Source organism: Aulonocara sp. 'chitande type north' Nkhata Bay, linkage group LG23 (genome assembly GCF_057382095.1).
Source record: "Aulonocara sp. 'chitande type north' Nkhata Bay isolate Kocher_YH1m ecotype deep benthic linkage group LG23, A_spYH_male_GT1.1, whole genome shotgun sequence".
In the NCBI taxonomy this organism is placed as follows: Eukaryota; Metazoa; Chordata; class Actinopteri; order Cichliformes; family Cichlidae; genus Aulonocara; species Aulonocara sp. 'chitande type north' Nkhata Bay.
The window spans coordinates 29,111,082-29,133,093 of NC_141365.1; the positions used below are offsets into that span (position 1 = coordinate 29,111,082).

At 39.0% G+C, this 22,012-nt stretch overlaps 1 protein-coding gene across 5 annotated transcripts; it reads right to left on the reverse strand.

Moving 5' to 3' along the window:
- Window positions 1-878: 878 nt before the first annotated feature.
- On the reverse strand, window positions 879-22,000 carry LOC147302043 (uncharacterized). 5 transcript variants are annotated; one of them, XM_086281765.1, is made up of 18 exons: window positions 21,769-21,996; window positions 20,208-20,357; window positions 19,486-19,611; window positions 19,221-19,390; window positions 15,567-15,663; window positions 15,319-15,417; window positions 13,968-14,003; window positions 11,748-11,786; window positions 11,586-11,648; window positions 11,270-11,335; window positions 10,778-10,864; window positions 6,285-6,371; window positions 5,882-5,944; window positions 5,407-5,493; window positions 3,406-3,492; window positions 3,003-3,065; window positions 2,528-2,614; window positions 879-1,894 (listed from the first exon to the last, which is right to left on the reverse strand). In XM_086281765.1, exons 1-18 carry the CDS (start codon window positions 21,824-21,826, stop codon window positions 1,851-1,853), a joined length of 1,509 nt encoding a protein of 502 aa, XP_086137891.1. In that variant the 5' UTR covers window positions 21,827-21,996; the 3' UTR covers window positions 879-1,850. The 5 variants fall into 5 exon arrangements, with proteins under 5 accessions (XP_086137891.1, XP_086137892.1, XP_086137894.1 ...); XM_086281766.1 differs by lacking the exon at window positions 21,769-21,996 and adding an exon at window positions 20,884-21,752; XM_086281768.1 differs by lacking the exon at window positions 3,003-3,065 and having other exon boundaries at window positions 21,769-22,000.
- Between the last annotated feature and the right edge of the window lie 12 nt (window positions 22,001-22,012).

Sequence of the window (22,012 nt, forward strand, 5' to 3'; positions counted from 1 at the left end):
ATGCATGAGTAACACGAAGAACTTTGGTGCCTTGTGTCTTGCTTTTTACTGTGTAGCAAGTTGTCCTTAACGTTCCAGCGAATAGGTTTATGCTACAAACCTAACAACACACATCTTACAAACATCTCCCTTCTTCTGTACCTCTGGAATATGTAATATGTGACTGAGCATGGAGACTGGTGAAGTGAAAAATCTATAAAAGTGATCTCAAATGCATTCCAGGTCTCCATGAGTGCATTTTTGATGGAGCACTAAGCACCACTAACAGTAACCTTCAATGTCACACCAGGTGTTAAAACTTACTCCACCAGTTTAAAGAAAATACTTCAATCAGTGCTGCTTCTACGTGACACTAAGGAGTGTTATAAAGGTTCAAAATGGGATAACGTATTCAATTATAAACCTGATTTTTATACACACAAAGTCAGTCAGAGCAGCAGAATAAAAGGAAAATCTTTTTTTAAAATAAATGTCAGACTGAGTCTCTGAGCCTTCTATATATATATATATATATATATATATATATATATATATATATATATATATATATATATATATATATATATATATATATATATATATATATATAATCCTCCCTTAGTTTCCCTTCTTCTGTTTCAATATCATCATGCAATTTTTGCAAACTGCAAAGATGCTGCTTATCATAGAAATGAAAGGACACTTAAAGCGCAGGGAGTTTCAAACACGCCACAACAGGCCTGAAAAGGAATCAGTACACTGGAAGGCTTTGCAAATTGTCATGAATTCCTCCTGTTTTTCCCTAAATTAATGTTATTCCTGGTGTGGTCATGCCAGTATTGATCTAATGTACAGAAGAGGTGTCTGAAAAAAGTAAAGTATTTTAAGTCTAAGAGAGCTTTTTGAATCATAAAAGGTAAAATTGTTTACTTACAAAAGATTTACATGTGAAGGTGCTCTGTCTTTCGACTATAAAATACAGTGCATTTAATGACAGTGCTCTCAATTCAAAGTGGAAAAAAAATTATATGTTGTTAAAATTGCACCTATTTTATCTTAAGATTTCTCAGGCAGCTTATTGTCTGTTTTTTTTTTTTTTTTTGACAGAGCACTCATTAAATGACCATAATAATTTAAAAGGAACTTCTCATCTGATGATCTCGGCACTGTCCCTGGTGAATCTTTGCACTTTCAGAGCTAAAATCATTATTATGCAATACTTTTACTGGTCCAGCCTACCAGAGATCAGGTAGAATTGTATTTGGCCTGTGAGCTAACACCACTTTGACACCCCTGCTCTGATTTCAAAGCCCTTCATCTGTCACTCAGTAGCACTGCTAGTCATCCCAGCTGCTACTGTCAAAGTCACCTCACCTCACCCAGCTGCATCGCTAATGTTTTTTTTCTCCTATCATTGTTTCACATCTCCATTACCCACATATATGGACATCTCCCTTTCAAGGTCCATAAATGAAGCCAATTAGAGACTTAACTAAGGTTATTACAAGCTGCCATCTTGGGTGGTAGTGAAGTGATTTTCACAGCAAATGAACACGACCACCAATCTTACAGAAAAACATGTTCAGAAATGCACACATGCTTTTAGCCCAGTTTGTTTTGTTAGCTGAACATCAGTGATGTTTGCTAACGCTTAAATGCATAATTAAATGTGTCAAAAAATCATGCTGATGAAAGGGCAGGAAGAAAAAGCAATAATGATACTACAGCCTTTCTGACACATACAGCATTAAATATCAAACATGTAACCTCTCCCATCGTCCACCTTGTGCGCTTATGTAATACAAACAGTCCTTAAGTGACTGAGGATAAAGATTTGGCTCTTTCTACACTCGGTGAAGAAGTCTCTGGTCCTATGTTGTCCTCTCTGGCCCCTGCTGTGGTTCTTGTACATTGTCTGTTAAAAATGGAAAAATATTTCAGCACAATGTTTCATCTGACAGACACAATCACTCTTTTCTGCAAGGTGGGCGGTGAAATTAATTTAGATAAGTTGTTTGTATGTCATAGACATTAAAGATCACCTACAGGTGAGATATTTAGCAAAAATCTGAGGTTTTAAAAGTAAAACAGAAAATTTATAGTATCCAGTGGAGACAGAGTGCCTTGTGCCACATTTGAAAAACCACTGGAGGACAAAACATTCAGCTGAGAGCTTAAATGCTAACAAAATGCCTTTAGCGAGCTAAAAATGTTTCAGGTCCCTGTGTCAAAGAATTATTACGGACTCTATCTCTGGTTGGGTGATACAAAGACCCATCCCACTTTAATGTACGGATTCACTCTGTCAAAATGTATTGATCAAACTCTTGCTTGTTAATTTGATTCTTGTTTCTGTCATAAGCACTAATATGCAGGTGCAGGTGGGTTGCAAAGTGGCTTGCAGAGTCTCAGAAAATAAAATGGGCTAAAACAGATCAAACAGCATTAGCCACATTTTTTTTAAACTCACACAAAAAAGAACATGAAGTTGTCCTGATTGTGCACGTGTGTTTTAAACTCATATTCATCTCACTTTCAGTTTACTCACCAGGTTTACTGCTGGAATCTGTGGATGCTGCAGGTGTTTGGTCCTGACTAGGTTCATCCTTGACCTCTGAGGTAGTTTTTGACGTCTCTGTGAAGTGATTAAATGATAAATAAAATATCACAACACTAACAGATCGATCCCTCAGGATGAAATCACATTTAAAAAAATTTGACTTCTAAAATTGCATTGTAAATTCTCATGAAAATAAATGGCTGTGGGCCCTGCTGTGGTTCCTGTAGATTGTCTGTTTAATATGGAAAAATCTTTCAGCACAATGGTTCATCAGACAGACACATTCACCCTTTTTTGCAAAGTGGACAGTGAAATTAGCTTAGATAAGTTGTTGTTTGTCTGTCATACACATTACAGGTCATCTACAGGTGAGTTATTGAGCACAAATTTGAGGTTTTAAAAATAAAACAGAAAGGTTAAGGAATACTTTTTTTTTCTCTGCTGTGACGACTTTTTTTCTCACCAGTTTCAGGTTTCGGCTCAGAATCTGACGTCTCGTTGCTCTTTGAGTCCAGCGCTGGCATGTCTGTCAAACCATCACACATTTAAAGAATCAACGACAAACAAAACAAACTAAACAAAAACAACCAGATGTTAAGTTCAGAAAATATGCCTGCAGATCTTCATCTTAGACAATATTACATTCCTGGCTTGTTTCAGAGCAGCTTGCTGAGTCTCAGAAACTAATGTGATCTCAAACATCAGGATCTAAGTTAGATTTGTCATTTAGAAATGATCAACTTAAACACTGGACAGAAAAGTGTCAGCAGATCTGTCAGTATTCCAGGCAGAGTTTTGAGTAAGTGTGTGTTTGTCTGATTATATGTGTTTTAAACTCGTACTCATCTCACTTTCAGTTTACTCACCAGGTTTACTGCTGGAATCTGTGGATGCTGCAGGTGTTTGGTCCTGACTAGGTTCATCCTTGACCTCTGAGGTAGTTTTTGACGTCTCTGTGAAGTGATTAAAAAACAAAAAAGCATCAGAACAACAGCAGATCTGTCACTGAGTTCCAGTTTGAGTTTCACAAAACAGATTTTCAGCCTATTAAAGTGCATCTCATACTGTAGGTTTATCCCTCAGGATTAAATCACATTTACATAAACAGGCTGCCAGTTTGTCACACGGCTGACTCTTAAAATGATATTTTTAATTCTCGTTAAAATGATACAAATTCAAATTCATTGACAAATTTATTGGAAATGAGCGTACATTTGGAACCTATGCATTAATATAAACATGTCACTGAAACCCCTTCAGTTTACTTACAGTCAGATTGACCCAGAGCACTTTAAAGGTTGTATTAACTCAACGTTTTTTAAATAAAACAGAAATAAAAGGTTTAAGAACACTTTCATATTATTTGATTTTTTTTGTCTTTTTGGTGCGACAGGTTTTTTGTAATGAACACATTTACATGTAAATACATATTAACCACTGAGCTTAATTTGTTTCCAGTGATTAATTAACCTGGAATATACTTCATACATTATTTGCTCAATGCTGACTTTGTGGTTTTAAATATATTTTCACCCTCAGCTAAAACACAACTGGCTAAATTCACATCTGGCAGAAATGATCCTTTGGCCCCCAGGAAATGTCCCACAAGGACAGTGTGCCACTCATCTCACTGGTCTTAACATGTTACTCACGTGACATGTTGAGAACTCTCAGTAATTATAATTGTAAAAGTCAAATCTTTGTAAATGTGGCCTAATCCTGTGGGATAAACCTACGGTATAAGATGCACTTTAATAGGCTGAAAATTAGTTTTGTGAAACACTCTCCTCACTTTAAAGGCTTTTACACACCGAGTACGTTGCGACAAAATGAGCCCAAATTCAAATTTTTCAGGCCCGAACTTCTTGTGTAACGTATATACACACTGAAAGTGTCGCGTCCCTTAGTCATAAGAGATGCTGTGTGACCTTTCCTGACACGACCCTCAATGTGTCTCCTCCTGGGCTTGAACCAGAGATTTTTTACTTATTAGGTGAATGTGTACACCCCACAGTACACTAAAACACATGCTAGCATACAGAGAAGACACGCAAATAACAATTAGCCAGAGGGACTGTAAGTATGAAAGCCTCTTACATTCACACGTTCACTGAAAAAGTCAAGTTCCCACAAACAGCACTCTTTGGAGACGCTGTGGTGAGTCTGACAGGGGCTTCTGCTCGTTTCAGATTTAAAATATTTCTGATCAAATTCACACCAGGACAAAAAACAAAGCCCTCATGTCAGTAGGAAATGCACCAAGTAGCCAATCCTCCATTGATCTCATTAGTTTGAACATTTTGCACCGTCACATCAAATCCATTGTGTATTTTATGAGTTGCTGTATGATGTTTCACCTGTTTCTTGACCTTTTTATTTGACTGTAAAATGTCAGAAGATTGTTTAAAATCCTGGTTATAATATCCAGTGGAGACAGAGTGCAATGTGTCCCATTTGAAAAACCACTGGAGGACAAAACATTCAGCTGAGAGCTTAAATGCTAACAAAATGCCTTTAGCGAGCTAAAAATGTTTCAGGTCCCTGTGTCAAAGAATTATTACGGACTCTATCTCTGGTTGGGTGATACAAAGACCCATCCCACTTTAATGTACGGATTCACTCTGTCAAAATGTATTGATCAAACTCTTGCTTGTTAATTTGATTCTTGTTTCTGTCATAAGCACTAATATGCAGGTGCAGGTGGGTTGCAAAGTGGCTTGCAGAGTCTCAGAAAATAAAATGGGCTAAAACAGATCAAACAGCATTAGCCACATTTTTTTTAAACTCACACAAAAAAGAACATGAAGTTGTCCTGATTGTGCACGTGTGTTTTAAACTCATATTCATCTCACTTTCAGTTTACTCACCAGGTTTACTGCTGTAATCTGTGGATGCTGCAGGTGTTTGGTCCTGACTAGGTTCATCCTTGACCTCTGAGGTAGTTTTTGACGTCTCTGTGAAGTGATTAAATGATAAATAAAATATCACAACACTAACAGATCGATCCCTCAGGATGAAATCACATTTAAAAAAATTTGACTTCTAAAATTGCATTGTAAATTCTCATGAAAATAAATGGCTGTGGGCCCTGCTGTGGTTCCTGTAGATTGTCTGTTTAATATGGAAAAATCTTTCAGCACAATGGTTCATCAGACAGACACATTCACCCTTTTTTGCAAAGTGGACAGTGAAATTAGCTTAGATAAGTTGTTGTTTGTCTGTCATACACATTACAGGTCATCTACAGGTGAGTTATTGAGCACAAATTTGAGGTTTTAAAAATAAAACAGAAAGGTTAAGGAATACTTTTTTTTTCTCTGCTGTGACGACTTTTTTTCTCACCAGTTTCAGGTTTCGGCTCAGAATCTGACGTCTCGTTGCTCTTTGAGTCCAGCGCTGGCATGTCTGTCAAACCATCACACATTTAAAGAATCAACGACAAACTAAACAAACTAAACAAAAACAACCAGATGTTAAGTTCAGAAAATATGCCTGCAGATCTTCATCTTAGACAATATTACATTCCTGGCTTGTTTCAGAGCAGCTTGCTGAGTCTCAGAAACTAATGTGATCTCAAACATCAGGATCTAAGTTAGATTTGTCATTTAGAAATGATCAACTTAAACACTGGACAGAAAAGTGTCAGCAGATCTGTCAGTATTCCAGGCAGAGTTTTGAGTAAGTGTGTGTTTGTCTGATTATATGTGTTTTAAACTCGTACTCATCTCACTTTCAGTTTACTCACCAGGTTTACTGCTGGAATCTGTGGATGCTGCAGGTGTTTGGTCCTGACTAGGTTCATCCTTGACCTCTGAGGTAGTTTTTGACGTCTCTGTGAAGTGATTAAAAAACAAAAAAGCATCAGAACAACAGCAGATCTGTCACTGAGTTCCAGTTTGAGTTTCACAAAACAGATTTTCAGCCTATTAAAGTGCATCTCATACTGTAGGTTTATCCCTCAGGATTAAATCACATTTACATAAACAGGCTGCCAGTTTGTCACACGGCTGACTCTTAAAATGATATTTTTAATTCTCGTTAAAATGATACAAATTCAAATTCATTGACAAATTTATTGGAAATGAGCGTACATTTGGAACCTATGCATTAATATAAACATGTCACTGAAACCCCTTCAGTTTACTTACAGTCAGATTGACCCAGAGCACTTTAAAGGTTGTATTAACTCAACGTTTTTTAAATAAAACAGAAATAAAAGGTTTAAGAACACTTTCATATTATTTGATTTTTTTTGTCTTTTTGGTGCGACAGGTTTTTTGTAATGAACACATTTGAATACATTTGCTCAATGCTGACTTTGTGGTTTTAAATATATTTTCACCCTCAGCTAAAACACAACTGGCTAAATTCACATCTGTTTATTGTTTTACGGTAGGATTAACGTAGCTATGTCAGTTTTAGTCTAAGGGATTTTTTACATATAGATGAACTGTTGGATTTTCCAGACCAGCAGGTTAAGGGAAGTCATTTATGGGGCCACACTCTGACCCCCCCCCCCCCCCACATAGCACCCCACCACAATAAAAGGAGTGCTATGGGGAACCTGGTTGAGAGTCTGACGGAGGTCAAGTGGTGGAACGACACTTGGCTCCAGGCAGGTCTCCCTCATGCATGAGTAACACGAAGAACTTTGGTGCCTTGTGTCTTGCTTTTTACTGTGTAGCAAGTTGTCCTTAACGTTCCAGCGAATAGGTTTATGCTACAAACCTAACAACACACATCTTACAAACACCTCCCTTCTTCTGTACCTCTGGAATATGTAATATGTGACTGAGCATGGAGACTGGTGAAGTGAAAAATCTATAAAAGTGATCTCAAATGCATTCCAGGTCTCCATGAGTGCATTTTTGATGGAGCACTAAGCACCACTAACAGTAACCTTCAATGTCACACCAGGTGTTAAAACTTACTCCACCAGTTTAAAGAAAATACTTCAATCAGTGCTGCTTCTACGTGACACTAAGGAGTGTTATAAAGGTTCAAAATGGGATAACGTATTCAATTATAAACCTGATTTTTATACACACAAAGTCAGTCAGAGCAGCAGAATAAAAGGAAAATCTTTTTTTAAAATAAATGTCAGACTGAGTCTCTGAGCCTTCTATATATATATATATATATATATATATATATATATATATATATATATATATATATATATATATATATATAAATCCTCCCTTAGTTTCCCTTCTTCTGTTTCAATATCATCATGCAATTTTTGCAAACTGCAAAGATGCTGCTTATCATAGAAATGAAAGGACACTTAAAGCGCAGGGAGTTTCAAACACGCCACAACAGGCCTGAAAAGGAATCAGTACACTGGAAGGCTTTGCAAATTGTCATGAATTCCTCCTGTTTTTCCCTAAATTAATGTTATTCCTGGTGTGGTCATGCCAGTATTGATCTAATGTACAGAAGAGGTGTCTGAAAAAAGTAAAGTATTTTAAGTCTAAGAGAGCTTTTTGAATCATAAAAGGTAAAATTGTTTACTTACAAAAGATTTACATGTGAAGGTGCTCTGTCTTTCGACTATAAAATACAGTGCATTTAATGACAGTGCTCTCAATTCAAAGTGGAAAAAAAATTATATGTTGTTAAAATTGCACCTATTTTATCTTAAGATTTCTCAGGCAGCTTATTGTCTGTTTTTTTTTTTTTTTTTTTTTGTGACAGAGCACTCATTAAATGACCATAATAATTTAAAAGGAACTTCTCATCTGATGATCTCGGCACTGTCCCTGGTGAATCTTTGCACTTTCAGAGCTAAAATCATTATTATGCAATACTTTTACTGGTCCAGCCTACCAGAGATCAGGTAGAATTGTATTTGGCCTGTGAGCTAACACCACTTTGACACCCCTGCTCTGATTTCAAAGCCCTTCATCTGTCACTCAGTAGCACTGCTAGTCATCCCAGCTGCTACTGTCAAAGTCACCTCACCTCACCCAGCTGCATCGCTAATGTTTTTTTTCTCCTATCATTGTTTCACATCTCCATTACCCACATATATGGACATCTCCCTTTCAAGGTCCATAAATGAAGCCAATTAGAGACTTAACTAAGGTTATTACAAGCTGCCATCTTGGGTGGTAGTGAAGTGATTTTCACAGCAAATGAACACGACCTGCCTCTTCCCGCTCCACCACAATCACCCACACATGCAGGCCCTTGGGGTAAAGGTGTGTCACCAGGGTGCAGGGGAGGCATCCCCCCCTCTGTCCCCTTCTGGCTTCTTGTGCCTCAATTTTATCTTACAACATTCACATTACTCACACTCTCATTACACATACATATAGGATCTTGGGGGTGGGCACGATACACGGACTCCAAAAGACCATCAGGGTGTACAACCTCACCACTGGCGTCGTTGCCCATCTCTCAATTTTAAATACACGTAGACATTGAGGGCTATCAGGAGGGGCTATGCGCTTACCTGCTGCTCTCTGGCAGGTATGCCCTCCTGGGTTTTAAATGCACCTTAGAACACACATGCATCAACACTACAATGAGCGGGCGGAGGGAGGTTTGGAGTCTTCTCACACCCCCTTTCTCTGCGACCTGCTGGAGCGGGGGGCCAGGAGGAGGAGTTGGCCGTCCGACTGGGGTCTGGAGTGTGGGGCCTCCCTGCTGCTGCGGAGTCGGGGCGGTCTGCTTCTCCCCACCGCAGGGAAAAGGGTAACACCACCTGGGTCTGGGTGCAGTTCCCCCCTCCAGGGGCAAGGGTACCTAGACCCGGTTTGTAGAGTACGCTTGGGGAGTGTGATCGTGTGTACAGCGTCTCTTTATGTCTGTCTCCACGTTGGTTGAGTGTGGAGTAAGTGCATATGAGAGCATGAGGGTGGGAATGGATGTTTGTATCTGTGTGTGCCTGTATGTCTGTGTCTATATGTCAGGTTGGGTATCAGACGCCACCTCTCTGGGGACATCTTAGGCCCTCCAAGGTTTGGAGGCCTCTCTCCCCCTACCACCACTTCCCCTGCCAGTGGCGGACTCCCTCAGACATCGGTGCGTTGGTGGTTCTTTGTGTCCGGGGTGGGCGTCCAGGTACACACTGGCTCACTCCTTGGTGGCTGCTTGTCGGAGCCTGGAGCCTGGGGCTCGCTCGGGCCACTTCGCGGGTGGGGTGCCCTCGGCCTCTCGGCCTGGGGCTCAGTCACTCTGGCACAGTTGGCTGCCGGCGGAGCTCACGGGCGCGTCACTATAACTCCCCCCGGCTTCTGCTCCGCAGCTGCTGAGTGACCCCTCATCTGGGACTCTCCTCAGCTCTTTCTGGGACAGTGGCGCGGCTGCCCCTCTGTTGGTCTTCCTTGGTCTCTTGTGTTCTGGGGGCCTCTGGATGTCTGGAGTTTTGATCTCCTCCATACCTGCTTCATGCCCTGGAGGACGGGGCAGTGGCTCCCCCACACCCTCTAACAGATCATTACATGAAGGAACCTTTTAAAAACAAGGACGTCCATGCTCACACACACAAACTACATCCTTTTTGGCTCCTACCTCAAAGCACACTGTGCGCTGTCGATATTACGTACTGCACAATAATGTTTAATATTTAGTATTTACTGTTATATTCCCATATATCATCGTGATGTTGTTTATTCTATTGCTCTCGTTTTCTTCTGCTTGTTTTCTTTTTTCTTTCTCAACAGGTGATCCAGGTGATTGATATATGTATTTTTTTTTCCTGCTTATTTAGTTGGTTTTTGTTTCTCCGCTGTTTTTCCCCCCTCTTTCTTTCTCCCTTTTCTTTTCCTCATTCAAGTCTGTCCCGTATCTAGCAAGTGATAATAAAAAAATAAATAAAATAAACAATAAAAGGTGAATCAAATAGACCATTACGGCAAAGCTGGGATGGTCAATTTGGTAAAGTAAATCCGTTGGGCATCTTTCTTCGCCTTTAGACAATAACTCTGATGGCAAAAGAACCAAACGGGACAGGCAAAAAAAAAAAAAAAAATGCCTGCAGATCTTCATCTTAGACAATATTACATTCCTGGCTTGTTTCAGAGCAGCTTGCTGAGTCTCAGAAACTAATGTGATCTCAAACATCAGGATCTAAGTTAGATTTGTCATTTAGAAATGATCAACTTAAACACTGGACAGAAAAGTGTCAGCAGATCTGTCAGTATTCCAGGCAGAGTTTTGAATAAGTGTGTGTATGTCTGTTTTTGCACGTGTGTTTGAAACTCGAATTCATCTCACTTTCAGTTTACTCACCAGGTTTACTGCTGGAATCTGTGGATGCTGCAGGTGTTTGGTCCTGACTAGGTTCATCCTTGACCTCTGACGTAGTTTTTGACATCTCTGTGAAGTGATTATGGTAAAATGATAAATAAAATATCACAACCCTAATGAAGCGCCTTGAGGCGACTTATGTTGTGATTTGGCGCTATATAAATAAAATTGAATTGAATTGAATTAACAGGGCGATACGGAAGTGTAGAGCTGCCGCCCAGGCAAAAGAAAAATAGAGCTATATCACGGTTATAACGTGAAAAGTTTATTGTTCTAACAATATACTTTTCATGTTTGTACAATATTCTATCATGTTATTACAATATGCAAAACTTTCACGTTCGTACAATATAAATATTATATTGTACGAACGCGATGATTATGTGTATTGTAATAACGTTGTAATAATGTGATCAAACAATTATGTGTGTTTGATCACATAATTAGTTAGTTTTTTCCCCTGATTTTATTCACCTGCTTCATTTTCATCATCTGCGGACATCAACTCGTTTTCATTGTGTATCTGAGGAGCTGTCACTACTGAAAACAGAATCACAGTACATATGAGACACAGCAAACGTTCTGTTCACTTCTAATGAACACAGGAGGCATTTTTGCTCGGCCTGCAGGTCACAGATCCGTCCAGCTAAACCTGCAAATTCTAAGGCTCATACAGGTCGATGCTCCGGTCACAGCTTTGATGCTACTTTTAAAAAAACAAACAAGTTATACAAGATGAAGTGATTGCATGTTGCAAATGTGTTATATATTATGAAAACATTTTGCTCACCATTGTTGGGTGAATTTAATCCTGGGACCACGGAGGAAGATGATGTTCCTTGGACTGACAAATCTGGTGTTGGAAGAAATATCAGGACCTTAAGCATCCATCACCTGCTGTCACATTTACTTTATTATTGTTTTTACCCCCATTAAATAAGATTTTACTCACCTGCTCCATTACTCTGTATCCCAACCAATTGTACCATCTCTGTCAGATAATAAATGAAATGTATGTCATGAACAGCACATTAACTGATAAACTGGTGTAAAGTCTACTATACTGCTGCTGGTGATGTTGTATTTTGTTTTAACTTCAGTGTCACTGTAGTTCTGTAAGGACACAGACGTAACACAACAGACAAATGACCCTAAAACAATGTTCAGCCCGCAACACTTTTACAGTTTTACTGTTAACTAATATACTGCCAGCTTAATCTATGAGATTATAGAATCATTTATAGTGAGTTTAGTTTCTTCTGACATAGTCTAAAACAGGCCAGTGGTGGAAGCAAGCAGCAAAAACAATGCTTTACTCATATGAAAGACATGCTGTCTGTAAAAGCAAACTAATCATTATTGAGGGTCTGTTTCAGCAAATATGCTTGGCCTGTTTTAGGCTGCTGGGCCCAACATGTCAGCAGTTGGTCAGTCAACTGGCCTAGCAAACTTCTTTTACTGTTCCCAGACCAGTGGACCCTGTCCCATACAGTGGGGCAAAAAAGTATTTAGTCAGCTACCGATTGTGCAAGTTCCCCCACCTAAAATGATGACAGAGGTCAGTAATTTGCACCAGAGGTACACTTCAACTGTGAGAGACAGAATGTGAAAAAAAAAATCCATGAATCCACATGGTAGGATTTGTAAAGAATTTATTCGTAAATCAGGGTGGAAAATAAGTATTTGGTCAATAACAAAAATACAACTCAATACTTTGTAACATAACCTTTGTTGGCAATAACAGAGGTCAAACGTTTACTATAGGTCTTCACCAGGTTTGCACACACAGTAGCTGGTATTTCGGCCCATTCCTCCATGCAGATCTTCTCGAGAGCAGTGATGTTTTGGGGCTGTCGCCGAGCAACACGGACTTTCAACTCCCGCCACAGATTTTCTATGGGGTTGAGGTCTGGAGACTGGCTAGGCCACTCCAGGACTTTCAAATGCTTCTTACGGAGCCACTCCTTTGTTGCCCGGGCGGTGTGTTTTGGATCATTGTCATGTTGGAAGACCCAGCCTCGTTTCATCTTCAAAGTTCTCACTGATGGAAGGAGGTTTTGGCTCAAAATCTCACGATACATGGCCCCATTCATTCTGTCCTTAACACGGATCAGTCGTCCTGTCCCCTTGGCAGAAAAACAGCCCCATAGCATGATGTTTCCACCCCCATGCTTCACAGTAGGTATGGTGTTCTTGGGATGCAACTCAGTATTCTTCTTCCTCCAAACACGACGAGTTGAGTTTATACCAAAAAGTTCTACTTTGGTTTCATCTGACCACATGACATTCTCCCAATCCTCTGCTGTATCATCCATGTGCTCTCTGGCAAACTTCAGACGGGCCTAGACATGCACTGGCTTCAGCAGCGGAACACGTCTGGCACTGCGGGATTTGATTCCCTGCCGTTGTAGTGTGTTACTGATGGTGACCTTTGTTACTTTAGTCCCAGCTCTCTGCAGGTCATTCACCAGGTCCCCCCGTGTGGTTCTGGGATCTTTGCTCACCGTTCTCATGATCATTTTGACCCCACGGGATGAGATCTTGCGTGGAGCCCCAGATCGAGGGAGATTATCAGTGGTCTTGTATGTCTTCCATTTTCTGATGATTGCTCCCACAGTTGATTTTTTCACACCAAGCTGCTTGCCTATTGTAGATTCACTCTTCCCAGTCTGGTGCAGGTCTACAATACTTTTCCTGGTGTCCTTCGAAAGCTCTTTGGTCTTGGCCATGGCGGAGTTTGGAGTCTGACTGTTTGAGGCTGTGGACAGGTGTCTTTTATACAGATGATGAGTTCAAACAGGTGCCATTCATACAGGTAACGAGTGGGGGACAGAAAAGCTTCTTACAGAAGACGTTACAGGTCTGTGAGAGCCAGAGATTTTCCTTGTTTGAGGTGACCAAATACTTATTTTCCACCCTAATTTACGAATAAATTCTTTACAAATCCTACCATGTGAATTCATGGATTTTTTTTTTCACATTCTGTCTCTCACAGTTGAAGTGTACCTCTGGTGCAAATTACTGACCTCTGTCATCATTTTAAGTGGGGGAACTTGCACAATCGGTGGCTGACTAAATACTTTTTTGCCCCACTGTATGTCTTAATAAATCCCAGTTTTAACACCACCACCTAATATAAGTTAGAGAGAGGCTTTATACTGTATTATCTTACCTTCTGGTCTATTTGCTTCGTCTTGTGTTTTGATTTCTGGGGAATTGAAGACAAATGGTAAATGGCCTGCATTTGTATAGCTCTTTTCTAGTCCCTAAGGACCCCAAAGCGCTTCACACTACATTCAGTCATTCACCCATTCACACACACATTCACACACTGGCGATGGCAAGCTACATTGTAGCCACAGCTGCCCTGGGGTGCACTGACAGAGGCGAGGCTGCCGGACACTGGCGCCACCGGGCCCTCTGACCACCACAAGCAGGCAAACACGGGGTTAGTATCTTGCCCAAGGATATTTGGTATGCAGCCAGGAGGCAGCCTGGGATCGAACCACCGACCTTCTGATTAGTGGCTGACCTGCTCCGCCACCTGAGCTACAGCCACCCCATTTATTGACATTTATTGATTGACAGAAATATCAATCATTGCTTGTTTTGCGATTTTAGCTTATTTCTTTGGGGTTATTGAGCTCAAACACATATTATGAGCAAAGGATGCTGTTACTGTTTTAATGTTCAGCTTTTCATCTACATGAAGTTAAGAGGAAATTTACCCTGGTTTGTTTTCATCCATCAGTCACATCTTTGAAATGTGTTTCTGTTGAATACATAAAGACGAAGTCTAATAATTTGGAGGATTTTTGAGCCTGGGAAGTTGTAGATAGAGATGTTTGCATTCAGCACTATTAAAATTAGCCTAGAAATTGTGCTTATAATGAACCTACATACAAGTGTGACTGGATGACTTTGATACAGAAGAAAACACACAAATACAGCGATTTTCACCAATTCTGTTATATCCTGAGACTAAATCTGTAAGTAAAATACACGAGTCCTAGGTTTATCACACTATCTGTAGTACAGGCTTGTCTGGGTTGTTTCTTTAACATGTCGAGATATTTTATTAACACTTTCTAATATGGCCCTATAATTCCTCTGTAATTATGTGGACTTATTTTAAATTACAAAGTAATTATTTTTACCTAAACATACTTAAAACTAGGCACACTAGAATAAGTAACATTTACAATAAACAAAGAACTAATTAGAAAAAAAATTATACTGTTAGCATAGTGTGCAAGTAATTTCAAGTCATTTTACAAAGTGCACGACTTCAGGTGTTTTACAGGAAGGAGACACATTGTTCTCTAAGTAATTTAAAGTACTGTGTAATTTTTTGGTAATTTTCTGGCAAAACAATATTTTCCCATCTTATTGTAAGTACGCTGTGCTTTTATAATGGAGAGTCTTAACCTCACCTAACATTCATCATGCACATTTGCATAATGATTAATAAATCAAGATATTAAAAAGAAAGTAAGATTCATAATTGTTTTGTGGGTTCTTACCTCGCTTTCTGTATATTTTGCAAAGAAAAAAGACAATTACAGCCACTATCAACCCAAGCAACACAATCACTAATGGTATGATCCAATACAGTGAATCACCTACAAAAATAAAAGAACAAAGAATAAATTAATAAAACTGCAAATGATTACCAAAACAATTTATCCCAATCTTTAAATGTCTGTAAAATCCATCATTAGTCAAAAAGAAACACTTTCTGCCACAGATACATATTGGTGTGATAACTCACCACTTGCAAATGAAATGATTATATTGTCACTCCTTTCACTGCTAACTGGGTTTTCCAGCTGACAGCTGATTGATTTTTCAACAGATCCTGTATCATTCTAGAATTAACGAGAAAAGAGAGAAGCACATAAACCAAACACATTCATTAGATTTTAAACAGATTATGGGACACTTGTCTATGGGTGGACAATCAACAGATCAATAGCACAGGGACAGGCTCAAAGATGGCTGCATACACCCTGATAAATGTAACTATATTTCCAGAAAATACAAAATAAAAGTGCGAGACTAACCATTTCCATTCACTTTTATTTTAGTTTATCGCCAATATCAAGAAAGGAGAAATAAATAAATAAGATAAGATACCTTTATTAGTTCCACGAATGGGACTAATTCCCCTCCAAACGCCTTCGACGCTTATTCCTTTCCGATGCAGACGGTGGATCAAGGAGACCAGCGCATATGCTGCAGGCCCGGATGCACTGTCTACACTGGCTGTCTCACACCTTCTACCCATCCCTGTTGCTTGTCATGTGTTTCTATGACGTATTAAGAGTTTTTTTATGTGCTATGTGCAGAGGTGTTTTTTTTTCTGTTCTCAAACTGTTCTCCCTGTTGGAGCTCAGTCTGGGGGGAGTTATTTCCTCATGTTTTCCATTGTTATACCCCTCTGACCTGTCTTCCCCATGTGATGTTTTTGCGTAATGTATGTATGGTCGGAAGGGTAAGATGGCGCCGCCATTGCACTGGCAGCCTTATGAAATTTCCCATTCGTGGGACTAATAAAGGTATTTTAAATACATCTGTCAACAAATCACCCATGTCCAAATAAAGACACAATTTCTTTAGAAATATTTGCAATTGTCAATGATATCCTTAGAGTTACACACTGTCTATATTTTATTCGCATTTAGTCTCAGCCCGAAACACAGACAGATATTTTTGTCTTAACTTAAAATGACTACATTCATGTCCATGTTACCCAAGCTCCGAAGTTAACATAAACGTTTAAAATAGTCATAAAATCTGCATGTAGCTACTAGGATATCAAAAAATCAGCATCTAAACCTTAAAAAGTGGAATGATTTAAACTACACACATAATTTTGCAGTTGGAACTCTCGCTTAAATATTCTGCACTTTATAAAAAGATTAATATTAAGCATTTCATAATACCAGTTTTGCCTCAAGATATCAGATATCCTCGTCTCGATTGCTGCTTTTATATATCTGGTATTCACCACTCCTGTATGTTCCCCTAAATCATCTCAAACTGGTTTGCCACTAATCAGAAGGTCGGTGGTTCGATCCCAGGCTGCCCCCTGGCTGCATACCAAATATCCTTGGGCAAGATATTAACCCCATGTTTGCCTACTGGTGGTGGTCAGAGGGCCCGTTGGCGCCAGTGTCCGGCAGCCTCGCCTCTGTCAGTGCGCCCCAGGGCAGCTGTGGCTACAACGTAGCTTGCCATCGCCAGTGTGTGAATGTGTGTGTGAATGGGTGAATGACTGAATGTAGTGTAAAGCGCTTTGGGGTCCTTAGGGACTGAGTAAAAAGCGCTATACAAATGCAGGCCATTTCTTGAGCATAACAATGAGTTCACTGTACTCAAATGGCCTCCATAGTCAACAAATCTCAGTCCAATAGAGCACCTTTGTGGGGACAAATCATGTCAATATGGACTAAAATGTCTGAAGAACGATTCCAGCACCTTGTGGAAGCTATGCCGGGAAGGCTCTGAAGACAAAAAAGGATCCAAAACAATACTGGCAAAGTGTACCCAATAAAGTGACCCTGACTTCATATCCTAGGTATGAACTGATTGTTTATTAAACTACATGCACCAAAAACGCCTGAGGGTCTGGACAAATATTAAAAAAGCATGTTTACAGAGTTGGGGAGTAACATGTACCGCCGATACGTATTTAAAATACAAAATATGAGTAACTGTATTCCGTTACAGTTACCATTTAAAAAGGTGGTATTCAGAATACAGTTACTTTGCGGAAATAAATGGATTACACTGCGGTATTTTCCTGTTTCATATTGTGGCGGGTCAGGACTGTTTGGGTTTTTTGACAGCTACGTTCTGTAGCGTTACAGTTGCCATGGTTACAGGGTGGCATGCTCTCTCTCACTGTGTGTTTCCTGGGTGAGAGAGCGCCTTTTTGTTGTTGTGCTAAACTAATAAGCAGAATGCTACAGGCATAGCCCTAAAGAATGTAGCATCATGGGCAGTGTAGTCCGTGTTGCAGGGAGAATGGACTGCCGTACACGTTATGGGTCTGTGAGCACGAGGGAGGGAGAAAAAGGAGAGTGGAAAAGTATGAGCAGTCATCGAGCAAAAACGGGAGCTGGAAGCATGTAAATATAATAATAACCACTTCAGCCAAGAAGAGTGCCTGACGAGCCCAGTTGTAAGTAAGCTATTAAGACTCGACTGTACACTGTGTTGGTGTTTTCCTCCGAAAACAATAAGTTCCGTTGGAGCAGCCTTTCAACGCCTCTCTCTGTCTCTCGCTAGCAAAGTTGACCCAGACAACAAAGTAAAGCTATTTTTCGGCTAAGAGCCCGACACGGAACCCGGCGTATTAGCCAGAGGTCCCTTTAATAATAATAATAATAATAATAATGGATTGCATTTATATAGCGCTCTCACATTCACACACTGGTGGAGGCAAGCTACAGTTGTAGCCACAGCTGCCCTGGGGCAGACTGACAGAAGCGTGCCATCGGCCCCTCTGGCCAACACCAGTAGGCGGTAGTGACCAGGACACAGAGAGCCCAGGGAACGAACCGGCGACTTTCCGGTTACAGATGCGCTTCCCAACGCCCTGAGCCACGGTCGCCCTGAGCACCTTTACTACGGTTCGGAGCCGCGTACCTTCAGTAACAGTAATAAATCACACAGGAATAGTACATTCCTGTTGTAAAAAGCATGATAATATATTAAGTAATCCAAAGTATTCACAATACGTTACTCTCATTGAGTAACGTAACGGAATACGTTACAAAATACATTTTGGGGCATGTAATCTGTAATCTGTAGTGGAATACATTTTAAAAGTAACCTTCCCAACACTGCATGTATACTGTATGTATAATCTAGGTAAACTATTTGAGTAGTATAAAACAGAGATTATGTTGTTCACTGTGTTTTAAAATATGCTGGTACGTAGAAATGTGTAAATGTAATTATCGTTGTTTGTGTTGGCTTTGTTTTCATTTTTGATTTCTTTTAGTTTTTAAGAGTGGCTGTTTCAGCTAGTGTGTGAAAAGTAGAAAAATGTGTTTTATTTACTTTTCTAGTGTTTTGTGTTCATTTTTTGTGGTCATTTATTTACTCTCATTGGTTATGTTTTGTTATTGTCATTTTCCTAAAACTTTAAATAATAATCAAAAATCTCAATTATCAAAAATGAGTGAAACAAAAACAAATAAATTTCCTTTTAATACCTAAAATAACAAATGTACATAAACCTAAAAAAAAAAAAATTTTAATTGTTGAAAATATTTAGATTCATTTCTTTTTCTGATGTCTTAACTTTTCTATAATGTGTTAGTCATTGCTTCAATACTGTGGTTTATGTGAGAAATTGTCTGGAAAAAAAATGAGCAGCTGACTTGTTATGTGAACAGTCAGATCCTGTTTGTACCTTTGCTAATGTGAGCTGATTGCTTGAAGGCTGAGCTGTCTGCTTGTCACCTGTCATCCAGGAATAGGTGACTGGTTTGGTGTCATCTGTGATGCTGGCTTCACAGGTGAGAGTACAGATGGTCATCTCAGGGTTGCATGATTTGGAGACAGTGGGTTTGGGGACAGCAGCTGATAATTAAAGACAGCAAACAAACAAGCTTTTTATTTTAAATATGGTGAAAAAATGATTCAAAGCAAACTTCAGTCCGAATTCGTCCACTTACAGATAACAGTGATTTTAGTCGGACTCATGACTCTGTTGTTGATCTCTGCTGTGTAGATGCCGCTGTCCTTTACAGTCACGTTTGAGAGGGTCAGCGTTCCAGTGGAAGTACTCACCTCACACCGACCTAAAAACATCACAGTTACATAATTAACCAATTAGATAATTATTTTTAATGGATTTTTAGTATATATATATACATATATATATATATACATACATATATATATACATACATATATATATATATATATATATATATATATATATATATATATATATATATATATATATATATATATACATATATATATATATATATATATATATATATATATATATATATAATGAACCAAGGTAATTCAATTATCCGTGCAGCATAAAGTTAGCATTTTAAAATGCATCAAATCCATGAAAGAGGTTAATTCGTTACAGCACAATGACAGAAAAAAATTTTTAAAAGGAATTTTCAATTCTTTGAGATAAGTCCATTTAGCTATTTTTGATCCCACTTCATTTTGGGGATCAAGATCTTTTTTTTAAATTAGAAATATATCTTCAAAAGAAACCTTGGATGCACAAGCTTGATTGATCCATATTCTTGATTTCGCACAGATTCCACACATGATGCCTTTCTGGACAGCCTTCCCATTTATCCAGGATCTTTCAAATCTGCAGCCACTATCTTGCATGCATTTGATGTTAAATCCTGAGCATACGTACCTCTGAAGTCCCGGTACGGAACTATATCACCTCCGTACCACTCCACAGCGATGTCCGGGCCATGTTTCCACGTGATGCTGGTGATGGGATCAGACACAGAGCCTGGAGATAGGACTACTTTGTCTCCCACTTTCTTGAAACTATCTTTGTCTATGGCAAAATAAAACCAAAATCAACATGATTTTTCATATTTAGTTCTGTAACCAAACATTTTGTTTACAAAACTAATTTGCAGAACTAAACAAACACAGTTTAGCTGCATGTGTGGCATCTGCAAAATGCTGTAAAAGATGTTAATGATGATCCCAGTTTATATGGGAGAGCACTGTAAATAATTATATTTATCAGATTTTGTCTTTTTTATTTGCTTTTAAGCATCATCAGCAAAACATACTTACATTTTATTACATTTAAAAACATTTAAATGAATTCAACTGATTTCAATATAACAAATATAAGGTACGTTTGAATATTATTGATGGTTTTCTGATGCTAAGAAATCCCGGGGATTGGATTTAATTGGTTGTAAAATCTACAAATAAATAGGATAAACTTCCCCAAATATACACAAAAACAGCATTTTGATAACATCAAAACAATAACTGGAGCATAACAGGGAATACTGGAGTACAGCATACAGAATTGAATTACTGCAGATTTGTTACAAAATGTTCACCTCTGAAGGAGATTGACAACAAATCTTCCATCTTGTGCTCCTGTTTTGTTGATCTTAGAGTAAAATACTCCTTAATGTAGTTTACTTTTGAGTTCTATTCTTTTTCGGGGGTGTACTGGTAAGTTCACACAAAGGAACAATCCCATTATCGGTTCGTCAGACATTATAAAACATATATAACATCATAAAATCAATGTTACTGTTCCCTAAAACTCTCATGAACACATTCAACTATTTTATTTGACTTTCTGGGCGAGCGAATGAAACCTACAAATGACGGGATCGTGACTTTTGGAATGAATGACCTCAAAATGGCCGCTGCCGGGTGTTCCATCCTACCCAAAAGACCGGTTTTATTCTAATTTGATCCGGTGCTGCAGATTAATCGGTGCTGGACTGGCTGGTGAAACAGATGTGTCTGCTTTACAGACACCTCAGAAATAAATATGAAGAATATTTCAACTATTTCTGTGCTATTTTGTTTCACCAGCTATTTACCGGGCGTCGTCCTGAAGCGGGTTGTTGCGACATAACATTAAAAACTTCCATTTCACACCTATTATGTGTTAGCAGCACCTGGGAGTTAATGTTTATCATATGATAAATCATACTTGACTCGAACTCGTATGTTATTCTTCCACCAGTTAAAGTATACCTCAGCTTACACTATTAATAAACTACTGATAAAAAGTTCGTTTATTTCCGGGTTTGTGTTTGGCTCCAGAATAGCGATACATTCGTTTCACCATGAACACTCTCACCACTCCTTTACATTACCATTAACACGCTGGCGAAACGTAAATAACACTAGGAATAAAAGATACACGGTTAGTATGAAGCTATGCGCCATTGTTCACCCCACTGAAAACTCAGTGTCCATCTTACCTGAAAGGACCAACCCCACGCTTAAGAGAAGAATTCTTAACCCCACGGATCGTAACATCCTCTTAAATCACGGCATAAACGAGACGAAGAACAAGAGAGAGTCGGCTAATAATATCAGAGACAACTAGAGAATATTTAAACTGCGAATATATCAGAGAAGCGGAAGAGTGGGAAGCTAAACTGCGTCACTGACAAACCGAAAGTGAGACTTAAAAAATGTAAAACAAAACCTGAAGGGTGTGTC

What these genes read in the sequence shown, in the direction of transcription:
- LOC147302043 (XM_086281765.1), bottom strand. Translation starts at nt 21,826, where the DNA reads ATGTTACGATCCGTGGGGTTAAGAATTCTTCTCTTAAGCGTGGGGTTG. An exon ending in CGTGGGGTTGGTCCTTTCAG is followed by an intron (nt 20,358 to 21,768) that starts GTAAGATGGACA and finishes ATTTTGCCATAG; the next exon opens with ACAAAGATAGTTTCAAGAAA. An exon ending in TGAGCCGAAACCTGAAACTG is followed by an intron (nt 5,494 to 5,881) that starts GTGAGAAAAAAA and finishes ATCACTTCACAG; the next exon opens with AGACGTCAAAAACTACCTCA.